Source organism: Acomys russatus, chromosome 7, assembly GCF_903995435.1.
Source record: "Acomys russatus chromosome 7, mAcoRus1.1, whole genome shotgun sequence".
Taxonomy (NCBI): Eukaryota; Metazoa; Chordata; class Mammalia; order Rodentia; family Muridae; genus Acomys; species Acomys russatus.
Window position 1 is genome coordinate 14817200 of NC_067143.1, and position 18542 is coordinate 14835741.

Sequence of the window (18542 nt, forward strand, 5' to 3'; positions counted from 1 at the left end):
CATAAACAAGGTCTCTCGTTTTGTCCCATATAAGTAGCTGCTCTTTTTTCACTAATTTAACCTCAGTCTAGGATCCTGAGATAAAAATTACTATGGCACCATGTGATGCAGTTATTATCACTTCTTTTACAAGTAAAAATGTTAGGTATCATTTGCATTTACAAATTTACTTAATAATGGGTACATAGTCTAAAACTATTTGCATACCATGTTAATTAAAATAAGAACTAGAAAGATTTGAACTGAAGTGAAGAAAGATAATTAACACCACATACTAATGTTAACATGACAACAATATGAAAACTTGACATGGATTTCTAACATATCCTCAAAAACAGGTTCAAGGCATCATAAAGTTCCTGGAAACAAAAGGAAGGAAAAAGCCTGAGCAAAAAAAAAAAAAAAAAAAAAATAGAACGAAGAAGAATCAGATGATCAGTTGGAAACTGAAATGTACGGAAAAATTAAGAACTCAGTGGATGAAGGAGAGGTCACTAGGAAGAATTAGGGTAAATGTGAAAGCCTTTCTTCTCCACGGTTTGATAAACTGTGTTAGTTGGTTTAGGCAAATACATTGACAGTGCTGTGTGTTTGAATACAGTGCATTTGAAACAATGCTGAAGTACTTGGAGCCTGACCATCCTCCATCCTTAGTTCTAGATGCTGGACATGGAGGTTTTCCCTGGTGGATTCTGGTCTTATTTGGGTCTGATTATAGTCTGATTCTTCCATCTTGGGATGGGAATATTTATCCTGTGTCATTGTATGTTAGAAGCATGTCACTTGTTTTTTCTTACAAAGTGACAGACTTTCTTGAGTCTTGGATGAGACTTGAAGTTCAGATTTGCCAAACTACTGTAATTGTTACACACTGTGTGCGTGTTTGAAGTTCTATTGTATTTTTCAGTATAAGATGAACATGAGAGTTTGAGGACAAGGGCTGAAAGGTTATAATATAAAGTGATATATCTGGGTATCGAGCTGACAAGGGGTGAGGCTGGAATGGATAGCAGTGATTGTCCATTTGATGACATCTGTAAGCCCCTATGGGACAGGGCTTCTGGCATGCCTGTGGAGGATTGTCCTGATTAAGTTAACTGAGAAGGGAAGACCTGACAACTGTGGCCAGTATAGAAGAATCCTGGGTTGGGGTCCTGTACTGTAGAAAAAAAAGCTGCACACAAGCAGCATGCCCCCTCTTACTAATTATAGCTATGCTAAGTCCAGCTGCTTCAAACTCTTGTTGTGTTGACTCCTCTGCTATAATGGAGTCACCCTGGAACTCGGGGCCAAAACAAGCCCTTCTTCATTGTTATTCAGGTAAGTCAATTTATCACAGAGATGAGAAAAATAATTAAGACAATGCAATATATCATCACACAAACATGCAAATAATAGCATAGCAAAACCTGGGGGTGAGGGTGAGAATCAGGACCCGGAGTCACTGCAGTGATCCAAAATGTCCAATATATACTTACTTTGCTTTCTATTTTTAACTTCTTGAGAGGAAATAAGCCATATAAAATGATAATGCTATATTTTTGAGTTTGAGTTTATACCTTAAACAGGATCAAAGGAAATAGAGATACACACAAATCAAGTCTTCAATCATAGTGGATGTAAGTTGTTACAAAACTAATACTGACAAATTGAAGTTTATGTGGGGATCCCCTCCAGCTACACTGACAAAGTAACGTAAGGCTTGGAGAAGCTGCTCGGTGCTTAGGAACACTTGTTGCGCCACTGTAGGACCCAGATTTAGCTCCCACAATGGGTGGTTCACAACAGCTTGTACCCCCAGCTTCAGAGGAGCTGACTCCCTCTTCTGGTCTCTGTGGTTACTGGCACACATAACATTCACAAAGACACCTATTCACATGAATAAAAATAAACCTTATAAATATCATCTCTAAATGTTGTGAGAGAATGATGAAAGAAAGTGAAAGGTTACAATAGAAGTGTGATACGTTGGAAGACATAACAGGAAGGATAACTGGCTTACAGGCAGCAGAAAGTGGTGGACATGGAACCACTGTATTGATAACACTAAACAGAAATGAACCGAGCAGTCTAATTAAAAGACCGATTTTCTGATTTCTAAATTGCAACTTGATAAAAAACTTTTTATCAAAACTGTTTAACATAAACGGTCTATGTTAAAAACTGTCATAAGTCATACTGAATAACGGATCATGATGAATTTACGGTGAAATAATCAAACTAGTGGTTTAAATGTATATGCCAGACACAAGGACAATAAAATATTAATAAAATCTGATGGACCAGAAGAGAAACAATCCACTGTTGTGTTTAGAGAGCTCAACATTTCTGTGTCTGCAAGCGATACCACAAAAGAAGGCAAGGAAAGAGCCTGAGAGAACTATCCAATGACAGGCCTCCTCAGCCTGTTCAGCCTGGCTAGGCGGTGGTGGCACACGCCTTTAATCCCAGGACTAGGGATGCTGAGGCAGGCAGTTCTCTGTGAGTTTGAGGTCAGCCTCATCTAAATGTGAGTCCAGGACAGCCAGGGCTACACAGAGGAACCCTGTCTCGGAACAACAACAACAAGCTGCTCAACCAAAGTACAACACAAGTGTTGCAGGTTTCCAGAGACTGTGAAAGCTTCAGTGAAAAAAGGGGAGAGGGTGACAACAGCTAGCAAAGCGGTCTCTGCTCACAACAGAATCTAAGCAGAAATCAGTGCAAGAGGGATCCTGGAAATTTTCTAATACTTGTCAATGCCTGTGCGAGTGACTCAAATGAAGCGAAAAGGATACCACGCTAAATGAAAATAACATATTAAATCTATGATGAATCTGAGAGTTAGGAAACTGTCTGAAATTAATAAGCTGAGCTTCCACTTCAAAACACCCTCAAAAGAGCAGAATGTGGTGGAATGTTGGAAACAGCGAGGAGAAATCAGAGACATTGACAAAGAGATGGACTGGTCAAAGCTTAAAGAAGCAAGGCAAGGACTCTGGGAAGTGGGAAGATGTATGCGAGCAAGAAGCAAATTATCTGCATGAACCTTTGGGTTCATGACCAAGAGTCAGTCTTGAGGAGGATTCATAGCCTATTCTCTGAGGAACTGCCATATTGATTTCCATAGTGGCTGTACAAGTTTTCACTGCCAACAATGAAGGATATACCAAAAGGATGCTCTATCCTACCGTAAGAACGCTTGCTCAACTAGTGTGGCTTTGTTCATAATAAACAAGAAACTAGAGACAATCTAGATGTCCCTCAATTGAAGGCTGGATAAAGAAAATGTAGTACATTTACACAGTAGAGTATTACTTAGCTCTTAAAAAAAAAATGACATTATGAAATTTGCACTAATCGATGTAACTAGAAAAAAAAGTTATCTGGTGTAAGTTAATTGAGACCCAGAAAGACAAATATGGTTTGCATTCATTTATAAATATATATTAGCTGCTAAGTAAGTGATATTCAAACTATAATCCACAGACACAAAGAAGCTAGGTAAAAAGGAGAGCTCTAGAGCAGGATGCATGGACAATTCTGGCAAGGAGATTTGCTCTTTTCTGAAGAGGAAATGGAGGGGAGCTTGGCTTGAGAGGGAGGAAAGGTGGGGGGAGTTGGGAGTAGTGGAGGGAGGGGAAACTGTGGTTACATTGTATTGTATGGCAGAAGACTCTATTTTCAATTAAAATTAAACAAATAAATAAAAATTATCCATATCATGAAAGATGGGACTTTTAGGACTCAAGGGTATAATTAATTTGATGAACACCTTCTCAAACAAGATGTGACCATTTCAATTAAGTGAACCATAAACCATAGCTCAGTGTGAGGTAAATCATTTGAATAGTCTCATAAGAATTAAAAGGAATTAAGTTTGTAATTTAAAAAAAAAATCCATAAAGACAGTTTTAACGTAAGCTTATTTCACAGATGAACCTGCTAAATGTTCAAAGGAAAATTAACTGTGCATTTTGATTGGTTGCGGCTTTTTGTCTCCATCTGGTGCAAGGAGAAGTTTCCTTGATGATAGGTGAAAACTACTCTCATCTATGGGCATGAGGACAGAAGTTTATATATTGCTGTTCGGGAATACGCTGCTTTATTAAATTAGTGGTTATAGGTTCTACTCCATGACTTCACTAGCACTGAGTAGCTAGCTCAGTTCCCAGTACAAGCATGCAGAGTTGTGAGACGCTGACCCAGTGCATATATCTAGAGCCACTCCCATGCCTAAATCTCAAGGCACACTGCAGAAGAGAAGAAAGGCTGTAAGAGCCAGAGGATCAGGGAGTTGACTATGAGATTGTGTCTCCTAGCAATGACAGAACCTACACACTTAGTCTCACCAACATGACCTCCTATACATGAGGGGAATAAGGGTGACACCAGTGGATATACCAAAGTGGATGGGGAAGTCTCATGAGGCGTCAACCCTACACAAGGAACTACAGGCAGCTGAGGAAACCTGGGAATGGGAGAGGTGGTCTTCCTCAGAAAAAAAGCACAGCAACTGGTTGTCCAGTGCCAAAGGGTCAGCGCTGAAAACATACATACAAGTAGCATTGTATGGAATGAAAGGGTTATGTTTAGAAATATTGATGTTTATACATGTATGTGTGTAATAATAATTAATGAAAAAGAGGCCACGAAGGAGATCAGGGAGAAGTATTGCGGAGGTTTTAGAGGAATGAGAGAAATGTTGTAATTAAATTATACTCTCAAAAAAAAAAAAAAAAAAAAAGGAAAATTAAGACCATTCTTAATTCTACTTGATCTTTTCTAGGAAAGATCAGAAGCAAAAACAATTTTCTTTTCACTCTATGAAGCTAGCATTATCCTTATCTCAAAACCAGGAAAAAAGAAAACTAGGGATGAATATCCCTCATGACTATTACCATGTAGTTCTTAAAATAGCAGCAGATACATGTGATATAAACAACATAACATTGATATATGTCTATATATATAATCAGTGATATATACAAGTAATAACATATGATTAATAGATGAAATTTACTTCAGAGATGAATAAAAGAGAAAAATCACATGATCATAACATTTGATCCAGACAAAATTAAATAGTGTTAATTTACAGTACTAAAAAAAGTCACTGTGACCTGGTAGCAATCAAACTAGAAACAAGCCCTCTTCCCTCAGATTTCTCAACACAGAGGTCACAAACAAGCCCTCTCTATCTCTTCCTGAGATACCAGTGGCTTCCAGTGACAACTGTTCTTTTCAACTGGGAAGCATAAGGCTTCTCCGGATTCAGCTGCTGCTGTGGCCCGGCTCTCACTGGAGAAGGCTGCTATCAGATCATTTCACAGTGCTGAGTACATTGGTAGACCTTGATTAAATGGAAATACGTAGCCAAAATGTATCTCCGAATCTTCAAAAACACATTTTCCATACTTGAGAAGGGCAGCTTGGAAAACTAATAGAAAAATATATGCTGAATAGTTGTTTTAACTCTATTTTCTTTTTCTCTCTCCTTTATTCTAGAACAATCAAGGAAGGCGTCCTACATATTTTTCAAGTAGAATCAATAATATAAAGCTTTACAAAAGAAATTCCACTTGTACACTGATATACTAAACTATCTGAGCTATTCAAACATTGCTTTAGACAGATCTTACTAATATTACTATGGTTTTTTTTTACCATGAGGAAGAATTGATGGACATTAAGTCTTGTTTTAAAAACTCTCATCTTTATACTTTTTTCCACTTTTGAGTCTGTGAAAATATAACATTAAAATTTTTATATAAATGTGCCTTATAGTTGAAGGAAATAAAACTATAGAAACTTATATACCAAGATTTTAACAATGAATGGAGGGCTTAAGATATTTTCTATGATTGTAGGGATTAGACACCTCACATGTTAAACATCTGGCACATATACCCCTGGTTTTAGAAGGTGATCATGGTCCAGAGATGCTGGGGGATGATGTCTGGTAATTTGCTAGGTTTCAGAAAATCCACAGCTGGGAAAGAACTGGTAAAGGTGTAAGGAGTCTCTTCTACTTTGCAATGCAGTGTAAGCAATCTCTGTGGTTCAGGCTGACTGACTCATTTTTTTATTATTAAATAAAGCTGCATCTTTTTGGGGGGAGGTTGTTGTATAGTTTCTGGACTGAAGGCATAGAATTTCATGGGTAACAGACATGTCAGGGCACTTGGTATACAGGCTCAAAGTTAATGCAGATATACTGTTATTGGTGGCTCCTTCATCAATATGAGTGAATAAACATGGGCCTGGAACATACATCAAGAAATCAAACTTACTGAAAAGAAGCACTCCAAGGAATCCATGTGGTGTTCTGAAGCCCCTTTCCTAAAATATATTGTTGCTTCAGTAAAACAAAAGAGCCATTAGGGAAGGAAGTCAAAGGTTTGATGAAGTGGCCCAGCCAACAAGGACATTTGCCACCACATTTGGGAAGGGGGTTTGGATCCTTGAAACCTACATGGTAGAAGTTGTGTTCTGATCTCCACATGCCCACCATAGCAGGTACTCACTCACACACTTGCACATAGACACTTACACAAACAGGCAAATAAATGTATCAACAAGGTAAGTGGCCTATGCTAAGAATGGACTGAGATCAAACATCCACATGCCACTATTCTGCCTCCCATAGACTTAGACCTTTCCACAACACTGTTGATAGGTTGGTCGGTAGTCACCAAGGTTAGTCACTTCCGTTGTTCTAGGAGCCAGTGGTATTAACCACATCATCCTCAGATTTGCCTGAGAATGAAGCCAAGACCAAAGCGTATCATTTTGTTAACACCTTTTATCTGCAAGTTTATTACGAAAGAAAGCAAAAGCTGTTCCAATGTGTCAGATCTCTTACTTAAGGCACATTGAGGGAGACTGTGACATTCCCTGCTAAGTCTGTAAGTCTCATTAAAATTGTGGACTTGCTAGCTCTTTTTCATAAAAGAAATCTTGTTCTAAGTTTGGCATAATTAGCCCTGATAAAAGCACTAATCACAACACCATGTAGCTCTGGATCAAGCTCCTACTTTAAGAGCTTCTTCGTGCAATGATGAAAAATGCTTTGAGTACCAAGGAACAATAGATAAGACCAACACGATGTGATAGCAAGCCTTTGACAAAATAAAATCGCGCAAACCTTATATCACTGGGGAAAAAAACTAAGGAAGGAAATGACTGGTTCTGGCTTGTCAGAAAGATAAGAAGAAAAACTGTAGGCACAAGGCCCAGAAGTACTGCCCACACATTTGGGGGAGGAACAAGCTGCAGTGGGAAAACTTGTCCCCATGGTTTCACTTCCAAGTGCTTTCTCTGGGCTAATTATTTTGCTAGGTCAGGTCAAGTGAGTACAATGAACTGTTTCTTGCAGTGATATCTCGGTAAAAACTACTGGTGTCACAGTCAGAGCCTAAACTTAGCCAAGGGCTCATAGGGAGTATACCGCTGGAGGGCCATGCCTGCAACCTGCTAGGCCTATCTTCCTCTATGAATAAAGACACTGATACATCCTATGCTGGTCAAAGGGACCAGGAAGGATCAAAGAACACAAACTGTTACAAGTCAATATTCTCTGTCTCTGTATTATGTATAAAAATTAATTTAGATGTCATGGTAAGAATAACTGATTAAACATGATTTTAAAGGAATACATACGTTAATTTATGAATTCAATCATGATTTTTCATCTTTTAGTGGTGAGGTTCATTAAACCAAGCAGAGGTTTTCCGCTTTCCTCTATGAATTACAGAGGGAGGATGACTGGGTTTTTTTTTTTTTTTTCATTCAATCTTGTAATCAAAAACACTGTCACTATTATAATAATAACTATGAACCTAGGCTGGTTTTACTTCACAGACTCCATTGGGGTAAATGTGAACAGAGTGAGGTTTTACTTTGCTCTATGAGATGTTTTTAAACACATACTTATGTTCTCTTTTGAGTTATAAATCTCACCATAGACTACTGTTAAAATGTGTCTCACTGAATTAAATGCTAGCAACTAAATTAATGGACTACTTACTAAAGAAAGTTGGTGCATAAACATCTTGATTCTCCCTCACAGCAAGGCATTCAGGTAATAATACTCAACATGATTTCTAGTTATGGATGACAACTATGCCCTTGACATATGTTAGTTCACTTAAATTCACAGCAGCTACAAAGAGAGAAAGCAACTTTTTGTGTGTGTGTGTGTGTGTGTGTGTGGTCACAGGAATGGTCCGTGGCTGCAGTCTGAGGCAGAAATCCTCACCCCACCCCCATAGAGAATTCACTTCATACAATTGATAGAATGAAACAAAACTCTTTAACAATAGCAGCACATGTCTTTCTCTGGTCAGTGACCCAAGAGGAGCCAGCCTCAAATACATTTTGCTGACTTATACATAGCCTAGGCTGATGTATTCCGTATACGCTGTCACCTTTAAACCTCTTTCTCATCTTGGCCCAGGTTACACTTTTGACAATTTAAATAGACACAGGAAATTGCAAGTCTATCTACCTGGGCAGATGGGAGATTCATACAGCAAAGACATTGCCAGAATGGTTTCTTAAGTAAGCCAGCGTTCTCTTGCCAAGCTGTCAGAGTTATGCCACCCTGTGCTGCCCTGCCCCCCTTAAGGGGCCCCTAGAGGCATGCCCTTTGATCAGGAGATAGGCCTCATTTTGTACATCAACGTTGTCTCCTTTTGTTGTAAAAATAGAACCTAACTGGAGGTCAATCTTGGTGACCAAACATTAGCAGAAACTTTCTCAGCAATCCTAAACCTCAATTGCGGTACATACCTTTTTCTTTCTATGGTATCTAACAAGCCTGGTCAGTGTACTATTTATCTCTAGTTATATTGGAGTTAGTGTTCCTTCAGCTAACGAGTGTGGTCTGTGGACTACTTATCTTCTAGCCATATTGGGGGCAGCACTTCCCAGCTAAATTCAACTCCGTGTAAGTTAACGCCTCCTAAGGAAGTTCACTAGTACTTTCTTTATTGTATCAGTTTTACTCCGCCTGTCTCCTGCATCACTGCCAGATAAGCTTATTTGTGAAGGTCACAGGAACTGCACGGTGCCAGGTACCAGGTAAGTGGCAGAGCGCAGCTCAAACAACACATGACCCATCTGGCCCTAGGGCTCAGCACCTGTCTCCTGTACTTATAGCAGGCAGCTGGAGAAGTATTTGGAAGCTTTATTTTTAGTATTTAGCACTGGTAATATCTATCTGAAGCTTCATACACACAGAGATGTTTTTGGACTTTGAAGAATTACTGAGAGTTGCTGCTGTACTTAAGGCATGAATCAACTTTAGAAGTACCAGCTGTGCACATGCAGCTTTGGCTCTTTAGTCACAGCGCTAGAAGAGCAGCCTTCCCTCTGACCGACAACTGGACTCTCCCTGAGACGCTGCTGGAACCTGTCTGTGAAGTTCATGAAAAAAAAAAAGAAAAGAAAAAGAAAAGAAAGAAAGAAAGATACTACAGGAATTAATTTTGAGCCCTAGGCTTCTGCTTCGTCTCATCATCCTACAATCAAGCCACTTCTGGGATGGCTCTGAGTCTTCAGAAGATGGCTCTCATCCTAGCTCTCTGCAGGATGCGTCTATGCAGAACCTGCACTGTTTCTAAACCTGTCCTGCATAACTTACTGCATCTGGCACTACACCTGATCACACAAGATGGTCAAGAAATACCACCTATCCTGACTATATTGTTTAGAAAATTAACTAAGGTTCATGGACATTTTGGGCAGTTTTCATACAGCCAGGGAATGAATGAGCTTGCAAGTATCTGTGAAGGAGTGGTAGCTCGTTGTGAGGCTGTCAGTACCAAACTCCTGTTTTCTTCTAGTCTGAAACTATTGGCTTCTCTTTGTTTCTCTTGGCAACTTCATGCAGGGAACTTCAGTAGTGAATGTTGTTGTGCATCCTGGTACAAAGTCAGACACTGGTGTGAGTTTTGCCTCTGTCTTTTCCTCTACACTTAAAGCTAGACTTCCAGCTGGCTGTTTGGCTGTCTCCTTCCTTTGCCTTCCTTTGCACTCATCCTTTGGACTGCACAGTATGCTTGAGCATACAAATTCACGTTTTATATCCAACTAGGATAATCCTTTCCCTTTTTAACTCATGATCTATGAGCTCCATTCCTGGAACTTGAACTACCTTTATATTCACATTTTGATGTCTCCTACTGATCAGCTTTAGTGTTGATAAACATATTTTCTTCTTATCTTGTTGTATGATCTTTTTACATCTTAATTTAAAAACTATGGTGCTTTTTTGTTTAAATTTCTAAATGGTCGTGTTTCTTTTTTTGAAAGAAATTAGTATTCTTTTGTGAAATTATGCTTTCACTTTTAGGGCAAGGTCTTGCTGTGTAGACCAGGCTGGCCTTGAACTCCTAGAGATCCACCTCCCTCCTAGGTACTGGGCATTAAAGGCATGTTCTACCACACCCAACCCATATTCCGTTTTCATAAAAATAATTTATTTCCTCTGTAAAGCCACTGTTGGGGTAACTTCAATATTTTAATCATCTCTTGTTCTCTTTCCATCTTACTTGGTTTTTCTCTTAGGTTTTGGTCAGGGGACAATATGCATTTTTGTGAAATCTGACCACAGTCAGAACTAGGAAGGAATTTGCTTAAGCCTCTTCCTTCCTCCTGTCTCCACAGTTGACTTACAGAAGTTTGCCCCTTCCTTCTTCTGACCTTTATCATTGAACATTAATCTACCTCTCAACGCCAAGACACCTGAAAGAAATCTTTCCCTTTCATCTTTTATAAGGTAGTTCTTCAGGACCCTTCTGAATACATATGTCTACGTGCAATTTTGCAATTAGACATACTTTTTAAAAAATCAATTATAACAAGCTGATATATTATTCTAAACATCAATAAAATAACTTATTATGGGATTTGAAAAGCAAATCATATTCATATTAGCAAATATCAAGACCTTTAGAAAATCTAACTTTAACTCCCAATTTATACCTGCCAGAATAAAGTTAATTGAAAAATATTTGACTATAGTAACTACTAAATATCAGGTACAAAAACAAGGACCCAGATGTAAAAATATATTAATTTATCTATTCCACTTGTCATATAATTGGTGTTACATATGAGAAATAAATGATCACAGCAGTATTTGTTCTCAGTACACCAAAAATATCAAAATTGTCTTTAATTTCACAATAATAAAGGAAAAACTAGAATGTACTATTAAAGGACATTGAGATCCTGTTATTATCAGATCCTGTTATTTCCCAATGCCAGTGATGTCTCAGGGAAGTCAATGTGATGGAATCTGCACTGCTGGCATAAAACAGATTCATAAGCTGCCCAGTCCTGAGCAGCGCAGTTAGGCTTACATTAAACCCACTAGTCTGGAGCAATCTGGTTAGGTTCACAGACATAGTGCCTCCAGAGATTATTCAATTGTTATTGCTTCCATCCCACCCACCTGTAAACCTCGAGTCTATTTCTACCTTTGAATCAGCTGTTCTGTCTAAAATAAGGTCCTGGGTGCTCCTTGCTAAGACTCATTGTAAACATGCAAATGGAAGCCGACCAGGGCTTGGCTGGAGCTTGCGACACAGAGGACAAATGTCAATCGTCCCTGTTTGTCTGAAGGCTGGCCTCATGAAGAGCTCCTACCTGCAGATGTTGTCACGATTTCTGTAGTGTTTCTGAGGCCCATGAAGTCAAACTGATAGAGCCGCCATGATTTCTGATCAGCTGCCTCAACTGAATTTTTCCTCCAACGATAAATCATTTCTTCTTTGGGGTAGCCATCTAGAAGCAGAGCAGATATTAGCACCTGCAAATTTAGATGTATAAAACATTAAGTCAAATTTGTTTCTAATCACCCAGTATTAGTTACAGTTTTAGGTCCTTTTTTTTTTTTTTTTTTAGACACAGAAACTCCAAAAGTCAAAGGACAAATGACCCCTCACACTGTCCCCTGACTTCATGATGAACAAATTACTTAGTTAGGAGCCTGGCCATGTCATTATGGGTGCAGTAAGTAGGATTATCATCTACATTTCTTTAACCTTGAACCATCATGGTGAGTTGATCTTCCAAGAGAAGAGGAGTCTTCCAGTGTTAGCACAAGCACCAGCTTTGTAATCCTGGCCTAAGCCCAATATCCAACATTAGTTAACCAAGGCTGCCTTTATACCGTGGAGATGGCATCCATAATATACGTAACTCCATGTATGACTATTCATATATAGTTTTAGTGAGCTTTTTTTCATTTGAGCTGATGATGCTTCCTCCAAGAGCCAAAAACCACCTAACAAAAACCCCAATACCAGACATAAGAAATATTCATTTTAGTTGTTGGCCAAGGCTCACTGGAACATACCCAAAATATATAGCCTGTTGTTGTTGCCCTTGGTCACCTCCCCAGAGGTGGAAGGTGAGTCCCCATTGCTGAGGACACCATCCAATTCAGAAACAGATTCCAGAGACTCCATAGCTGGAACTGACCTGGATGACCCCTCCTTGAGAACTAGCTCTTATGATATCAGAAGGCACCAATGGATGCTTCCAAAGGAGGGCGGCAACCCACAGTTCTATCAACCCTATGAACCAAATCAATGACCAGCGTTGGCATGATAGCCCTAAAGTGGTGCACATACCTTTGAGGTCACCAACTGTTCTCTAATTGCTCTGAGGACCCACTTACCAAGAAGGAATCATGGTACTAGAAATCTAGCAAATATTCAGGGCTAGTGGAGTTATGGTTATGGGAGGAGAAGCTACAACCACTAACTTACTAAACCAGCACAATCCATATCAGCAATCTATACACATTTATTCTTATGCCCAAGATATACATACATAAATACATATATGTATGTATATATACATATAATCACTGGGAGATCTCTGTTGGCATCTCTTCATTGGTTCTACCTGCTAAAACTGTCATTCACTCTCACTGGTGAAATTTTTAACTTTAGTCAATGCACTTTTTAAGGCCAGGATTCATATTGGGTTCTTTTAAAATAGTTTCTATCTTATAGCTGCTTTTTCTGAGATCTGATTATCATATTTTCATTTACTTATTTAGATATGATTTCCTATAGATCTTTCAAAGTGTTTAACATAGCAAACTTAAAAATCTTTTAGCAGTACATCTAACACCTGGGGAACTTTAGTGTTGTGGGAGTGCATGCACACATGCAAAAAGAGATCAGAGAACAAGTTTTGTACCCCCAGAAATCAGAAACTATCTATCTTGTTTTAGGAGTCAGGATCTTTCTCTTACTGAACTTTCAGCTCCCTTATTCAGTTAGGCTAGCTGGCTAGAAAGTCTCAGAAATCCACCTGTCTCCCTTGTCCTACTCAAGCAGCGATTACAGGCATAATTTTGTACTTGCCCAGCAAGCATGTTACTGTCTAAGACACCTCCCTAGCCCCTTCAACAATAACTTCTATTCCAAGTGTTTTGTTTTGTTTGTAGATGGTACACTTTTCCATTTCTTTGCAGGTTATGTAACGTTTTTGGAAACTAGACATTGGAAATGTAATATTTTTAATCAATTGTTTTAAATTTTCATGGCTGCATTCAATATATTTTTTTTACTATATTCGTTCTTATTCTATTCTTTCCTCTATCCAGATCTACACCCACCACCTCCCAACTTTGTGTCCTCTTTTATTTGTAACACTTTTTTATAACCCGCTGAGTACAGTTTGTATTTTCAATATATCCTGGGTGTGGGGTGTGGCTTTCCACCCTCTCTTCTGAGGTGGTGCATAGCACCTAGGCAAGCAGAGCCCCCAGGTGCACGGCTCAGGGCCTGCATTCACTGGTCTCCTTGATTTCCAGTTTCATGGTCTTCAACTTAAGCACATTCATACCTACATCCATAGCACAGAACACACAGTGGCCGAACCCATTTCCTTGGGCACTGATCACCGTCCAAAGGCGTTGCTGCCTTGACCTTTATAGAAATGCAGCTTCTCAACACACATCAGCAAGAGTTACTGGTGCTTGACAGATCAGCCTGTCAGCTGGACCTTCCTGAAGACCTTACATTTACTCTTTAATAGAACGTTTTCTGAGATAGCACTGCCTATGAAGTCGGCTTTATAACCAATGACCAGCCTCCAGCAATTCAGGCATTGCAGGGTTTGCAGCCAGTCAGGCATGAAATTTTAAAACATGCTCAGGCAAATGCTTCTGAATTCTTATTACCCTCTAATCCTCCACCCCACTTTATCCTTAAGGACTGGGCAGACCTGCCTTGATTTTCATTCATGTTCCACCCAGCCTACCAAATCTGAGTAAGGATGCTCTGCTCAGGGGTCCCAAGTTCACTAGCTCAATTGCTGGGCTAGGGTCTCTGTGCTACAGGCTTCCCCTTCCATTTAGTCATGGCCATCAGGGTTCACCACCATTCCTCAGGGGCTGGCCTCACAAAGCCTGAGCACTGTCGTGTCCTCTCCTCATCTTGTGTTTCTGCCTCCAGAAATCTCTTCTCTTTGAGGACTAGATTCTAAGTCCTGTTGTATTATCTCAGCAGGGTGAGATGGCCACACTACTTTCCCTCAGGACTAAAGCCAATTGGCTGGCTGGTTTGGTTTGATTTTTTGCTTTTCTGGAGGTGGGCCTTGCTGTGTTGTTAACAGATTGACCTCAAGTTCCTCACCTTATTTGCGCGGGGATACTCACCATCCCCCCTCCACCTCTCTCTGCATTTTGTTGTCAATATTTTAAAGAGAAAATGTCTGTAGACACAATATTGCAATTTTCATATCCGCACAGGAAATGTCTACCCTTCCTCTCTTCCCTCTGCTTGACTTCATAGTGTACTTACTGAAGTTGGAACTCAGGTGTATGTCCCTCCCTGCCTCCTACAGAAGCATCACATCTTCAGCTCCTCAGTGTGAGTTTCAGAAATGACACATTTTCCAAATTCTGAAGCACTATTCAGAAATCTCTAAGATCTACAGGAGAATTAACCTGTCATCTCAGCTTGTTTTGCGCTGCTGTAAGAACATAACTGAGGTTGGATACATTAAAGATAAAACAAAAATATTTATTTAGCTCAGAGTTCTGGAAGCTTAACAGCATGGCGCTTGTGCTACAATTGGTTTCTAGAAGCTTAAGAGCATAGTGTTCCTGCTAGTATCGGCTTCTAGTCTGGGCCCCGAAAGCAGATATCATGGGCACCATGTGGTGGCATGGCATGCAGGCTACAGCAGTGGCAGTGCAGGCAGAGAAGTCGGATGAAGTCACTGCAAGAAGCAAAACAGAACTGCCCTGTTTTGTAATGAGCACAAGGTGGTCAATCCCATGCTATGAGCATAAGAACTTGTTCTCTCAGTACCAGTCCCTTCAGACATCATCTCCAGCATTCGAAACTGGGCCCTGCGGCTCAAATCTGTGTGGAGACACAGCCATTCAAGCCATCAGCCCACACATTTTGTGCTAGTTTAATAAATGCTTTGCGCTTTCATTAAAATGAAGGTTGATGTGAGTTGGATGTGAAATTTCTCCTATGGACTTGTTTCTTGAACCACTAATCCCCAGATGTTGGAGGACGCTGCTGTTTGAGGTTGTAGTGCTCCCACTCTGGGTAGCCTTTCTGAGCTCAGCTCTAGATGGAGGACTCCCTCTCCCCAGCAGGTCCTCCCACTCTCTGCATGACCTCATCTGCAGAGTGCCCTTAAGAACAGATGGCCCTAACCGCATCTGACAAATGGCTTTTGGCACAGTTCCCTGCTAGCTCTGCTCTCCCTATTCCTACAGGATAATTATGTACTATGTTCCCTCTCACATGACGCTGCCAAATGCAAATCAAGCATCCTTGGAATTCCTAGTTCCAACCAAATATGTACACCTATCCTGGGAGCCCCCCTCCCTTCCACCAAGGACTAAATGTCATTGTTCACTCCAAATGAAGTTGAGCTACCTTGCTGATGTTGTTCTGGTTCATCATGCTCACAGCCTTCCGAGCCCAGTGGCCTGCCTCTGCTCCTCTTGCCCTGGTGAGCTGGTGGTCAACAGCTGCGCCCATCCCTGCCCCGGAGAAGAGGAGACCCACACCCAGATGGTGGCAGTATTGTGGAAAGTCATGGAACCTTCAGTATGTCCCGCCTTGGTGGAGGAAATAGGTAACCAAAGGTAAGCCTTGAAATTTGGCAGACAAGCTCCACTTTTTGTCTATTATCAGCTTCTTAACTTTGGATGCAATGTGTCATGCTTCCCAGACAAAACATATAAAACCCTCCTTTCATTTTTTTGGTTTATTTATTTATTTATTTTTATTAATTTATTCTTGTTACATCTCAATGTTTATCCCATCCCTTGTATCCTCCCATTCCCCCCCCCCCATTTTTCCATTATTCCCCTCCCCTATGACTGTTCCTGAGAGGGATTACCTCCCCCTATATATTCTCATAGGGTATCAAGTCTCTTCTTGGCTACCTTTTATTTGATTAATTTATTCAGATTACATCTCATTTGTTTTCCCCTCACTTGTATCCACCCGTTCCTCCCTCCCTCCTGCTTTCACCCTATTCCCCTCTCCTAGGTCTATAACCAAGGGCGACCTTCTCCCCCACTATATGGTCATAGGCTATCTATCAAGTCTCCTTTTGGCAGCCTGCTTATCCTTTCTCTGAGTGCCACCAGGCCTCCCCACCACAGGGAAGTGGTCAAATATGGGGCACCAGAGTTCATGTCAGAGTCAGTCTCCACTCTCCCCACACTGTGGAGAATGTCCTGTCCATTGGCTAGATCTGAGTAGAGGTTCAACATTTACTGCATGTATTGTCCTTGGGTGGTACAATAGTTTGAGAAGACGCCCCTGTGTCCTGATCTGCCTCTCATGATGTTCTTCTTGTAGGTTTCTAGGACCCTCTGGATCCTTCTATTTCCCCATTCTCCCATACTTCTCTCATCTAGAGTTCCAATAGGATGTCCTCACATCTATCCCAATCTCCTAGTAAGTGAAGACTTTCTTGGGACATCCTTTTTGGGCTGGTGGCCAACTAAAAGTGAGTATATACCATGTGAGTCTTTCTGAGTCTGGGTTAACTCACTCAGTACAATCATTTCGAGTTTCATCCATTTGTCCACACATTTCAGGATTTCTTTGTTTTTAATAACTGAGTAGTATTCCATAGTGTAAATGTACCACAGTTTATCCACTCTTTGACTGAGGGACATTTAGGCTGTTTCCAGGTTCTGGCTATTATGAATAAGGCTGCTATGAACATGGTTGAGCATATGTCCTTCTTGTGTGGTGGAGCATCTTCTGAGTATATTCCAAGGAGTGGAATAGCTGAAAACCCTCCTTTCTTAGGTTGCTTTTTTTCAAGTTCTTGGTCATAATAATAAAAAATTAGTTACCTGGTGGCACTCAGAGGAAGGACTTGATACCCTATGAGCATATACAGGGGGAGGAGACCCTCCTCAGTCTCAGTCATAGGGGAGGGGAGTAAGGGGAGAATGAGAGGGAGGGAGGAATGGGAGGATAGAAGGGATGGGATAACAATTTAGATGTAATATGAATAAATTAATATAATCTATCTTAAAAATTAAAATAAAAAAATTATCTAATTTGTTATGGTTTCTTTCCTATTAATTTCTGATAAAAATATCCTAACAAAAAAACCACTGGGGGAAATGTGTTTCTTCAGCTTACAGTCCATCACTTGAGGGTTAGTGAAGTCAGGAGCTTGCAGCAGCTAGTTCTATCTTCAATCAGGGGCAAAGATAAAAATTGATCCATGTTTCCAGGCACTCACTGGCTTTTGTTCTCCCATCTTATATAATTCAGGATCTCCTGTCTAGATTTTCCTATACCAATCAACAGTCATGATAATCTCACAAAGACATTTCCACTGTCCAACCTAGTATAGACAATTCCATTAAGACTCCTAAGGTAATTCTAGGATGTATCAGATTGATAGTTAAAACAAACCAATACATAATTAAAAGGTCTATGATTTGTTTTATACATGTCACCGATATATCCTAATGCCTAATTATTAGTTCATGAACTGGTCTTTCGCATAGTTCCATGCTAGGTCTCCCCTCCCTGCACCTATAGGATAATTATATACTGTGTTCCTGCTCATATGATAGGAGAATGTTGTCAAGTGCAAATCAAGCATCCTTGGAATTCTATATATGAAAAAATCACACAGTGATCATACATCACTGGAAATGAATACATCTTATATTTCTTTCATCCTTTGTCTTCACTACCTCTAAAAAATATGGAAATAATTTATTTTCTCCTTAACTTACACTAAGTACGTAAAATTCAGCATTACTAAAAAGAAAAAGCAATAAAAAGAAAGAAAAAAAAAAGAAAGAAACGCTGTCAGCTAGCTTTATTTTTATATTTTGGAGATCCACTCTCACTGTGTAGTCCAGGCTAGCTTCAAACTTGATAGTTACCTAGATCCACCATAAGGAAAACTCAACATGCTGTGGCATTCCTGGCCAAATAAATGGAAGGAATTCTTAAAAGAAATGGGGAACTATCAAGCCAAGGCAATGTGTATCTTTCACTGGTTCTGATTCAAGCCAGCTG

At 40.0% G+C, this 18542-nt stretch overlaps 1 protein-coding gene across 1 annotated transcript in view; it reads right to left on the minus strand.

The window, feature by feature from the left end:
- Nucleotides 1-18542, minus strand: part of Gabrg3 (gamma-aminobutyric acid type A receptor subunit gamma3) — a 565913-nt gene that overhangs the window by 30575 nt on the left and 516796 nt on the right. The window contains exon 6 of the mRNA XM_051148645.1: nucleotides 11635-11772. Coding sequence (XP_051004602.1) covers nucleotides 11635-11772 — 138 coding nt within the window. The remainder of the gene's footprint in view (nucleotides 1-11634; nucleotides 11773-18542) is intronic.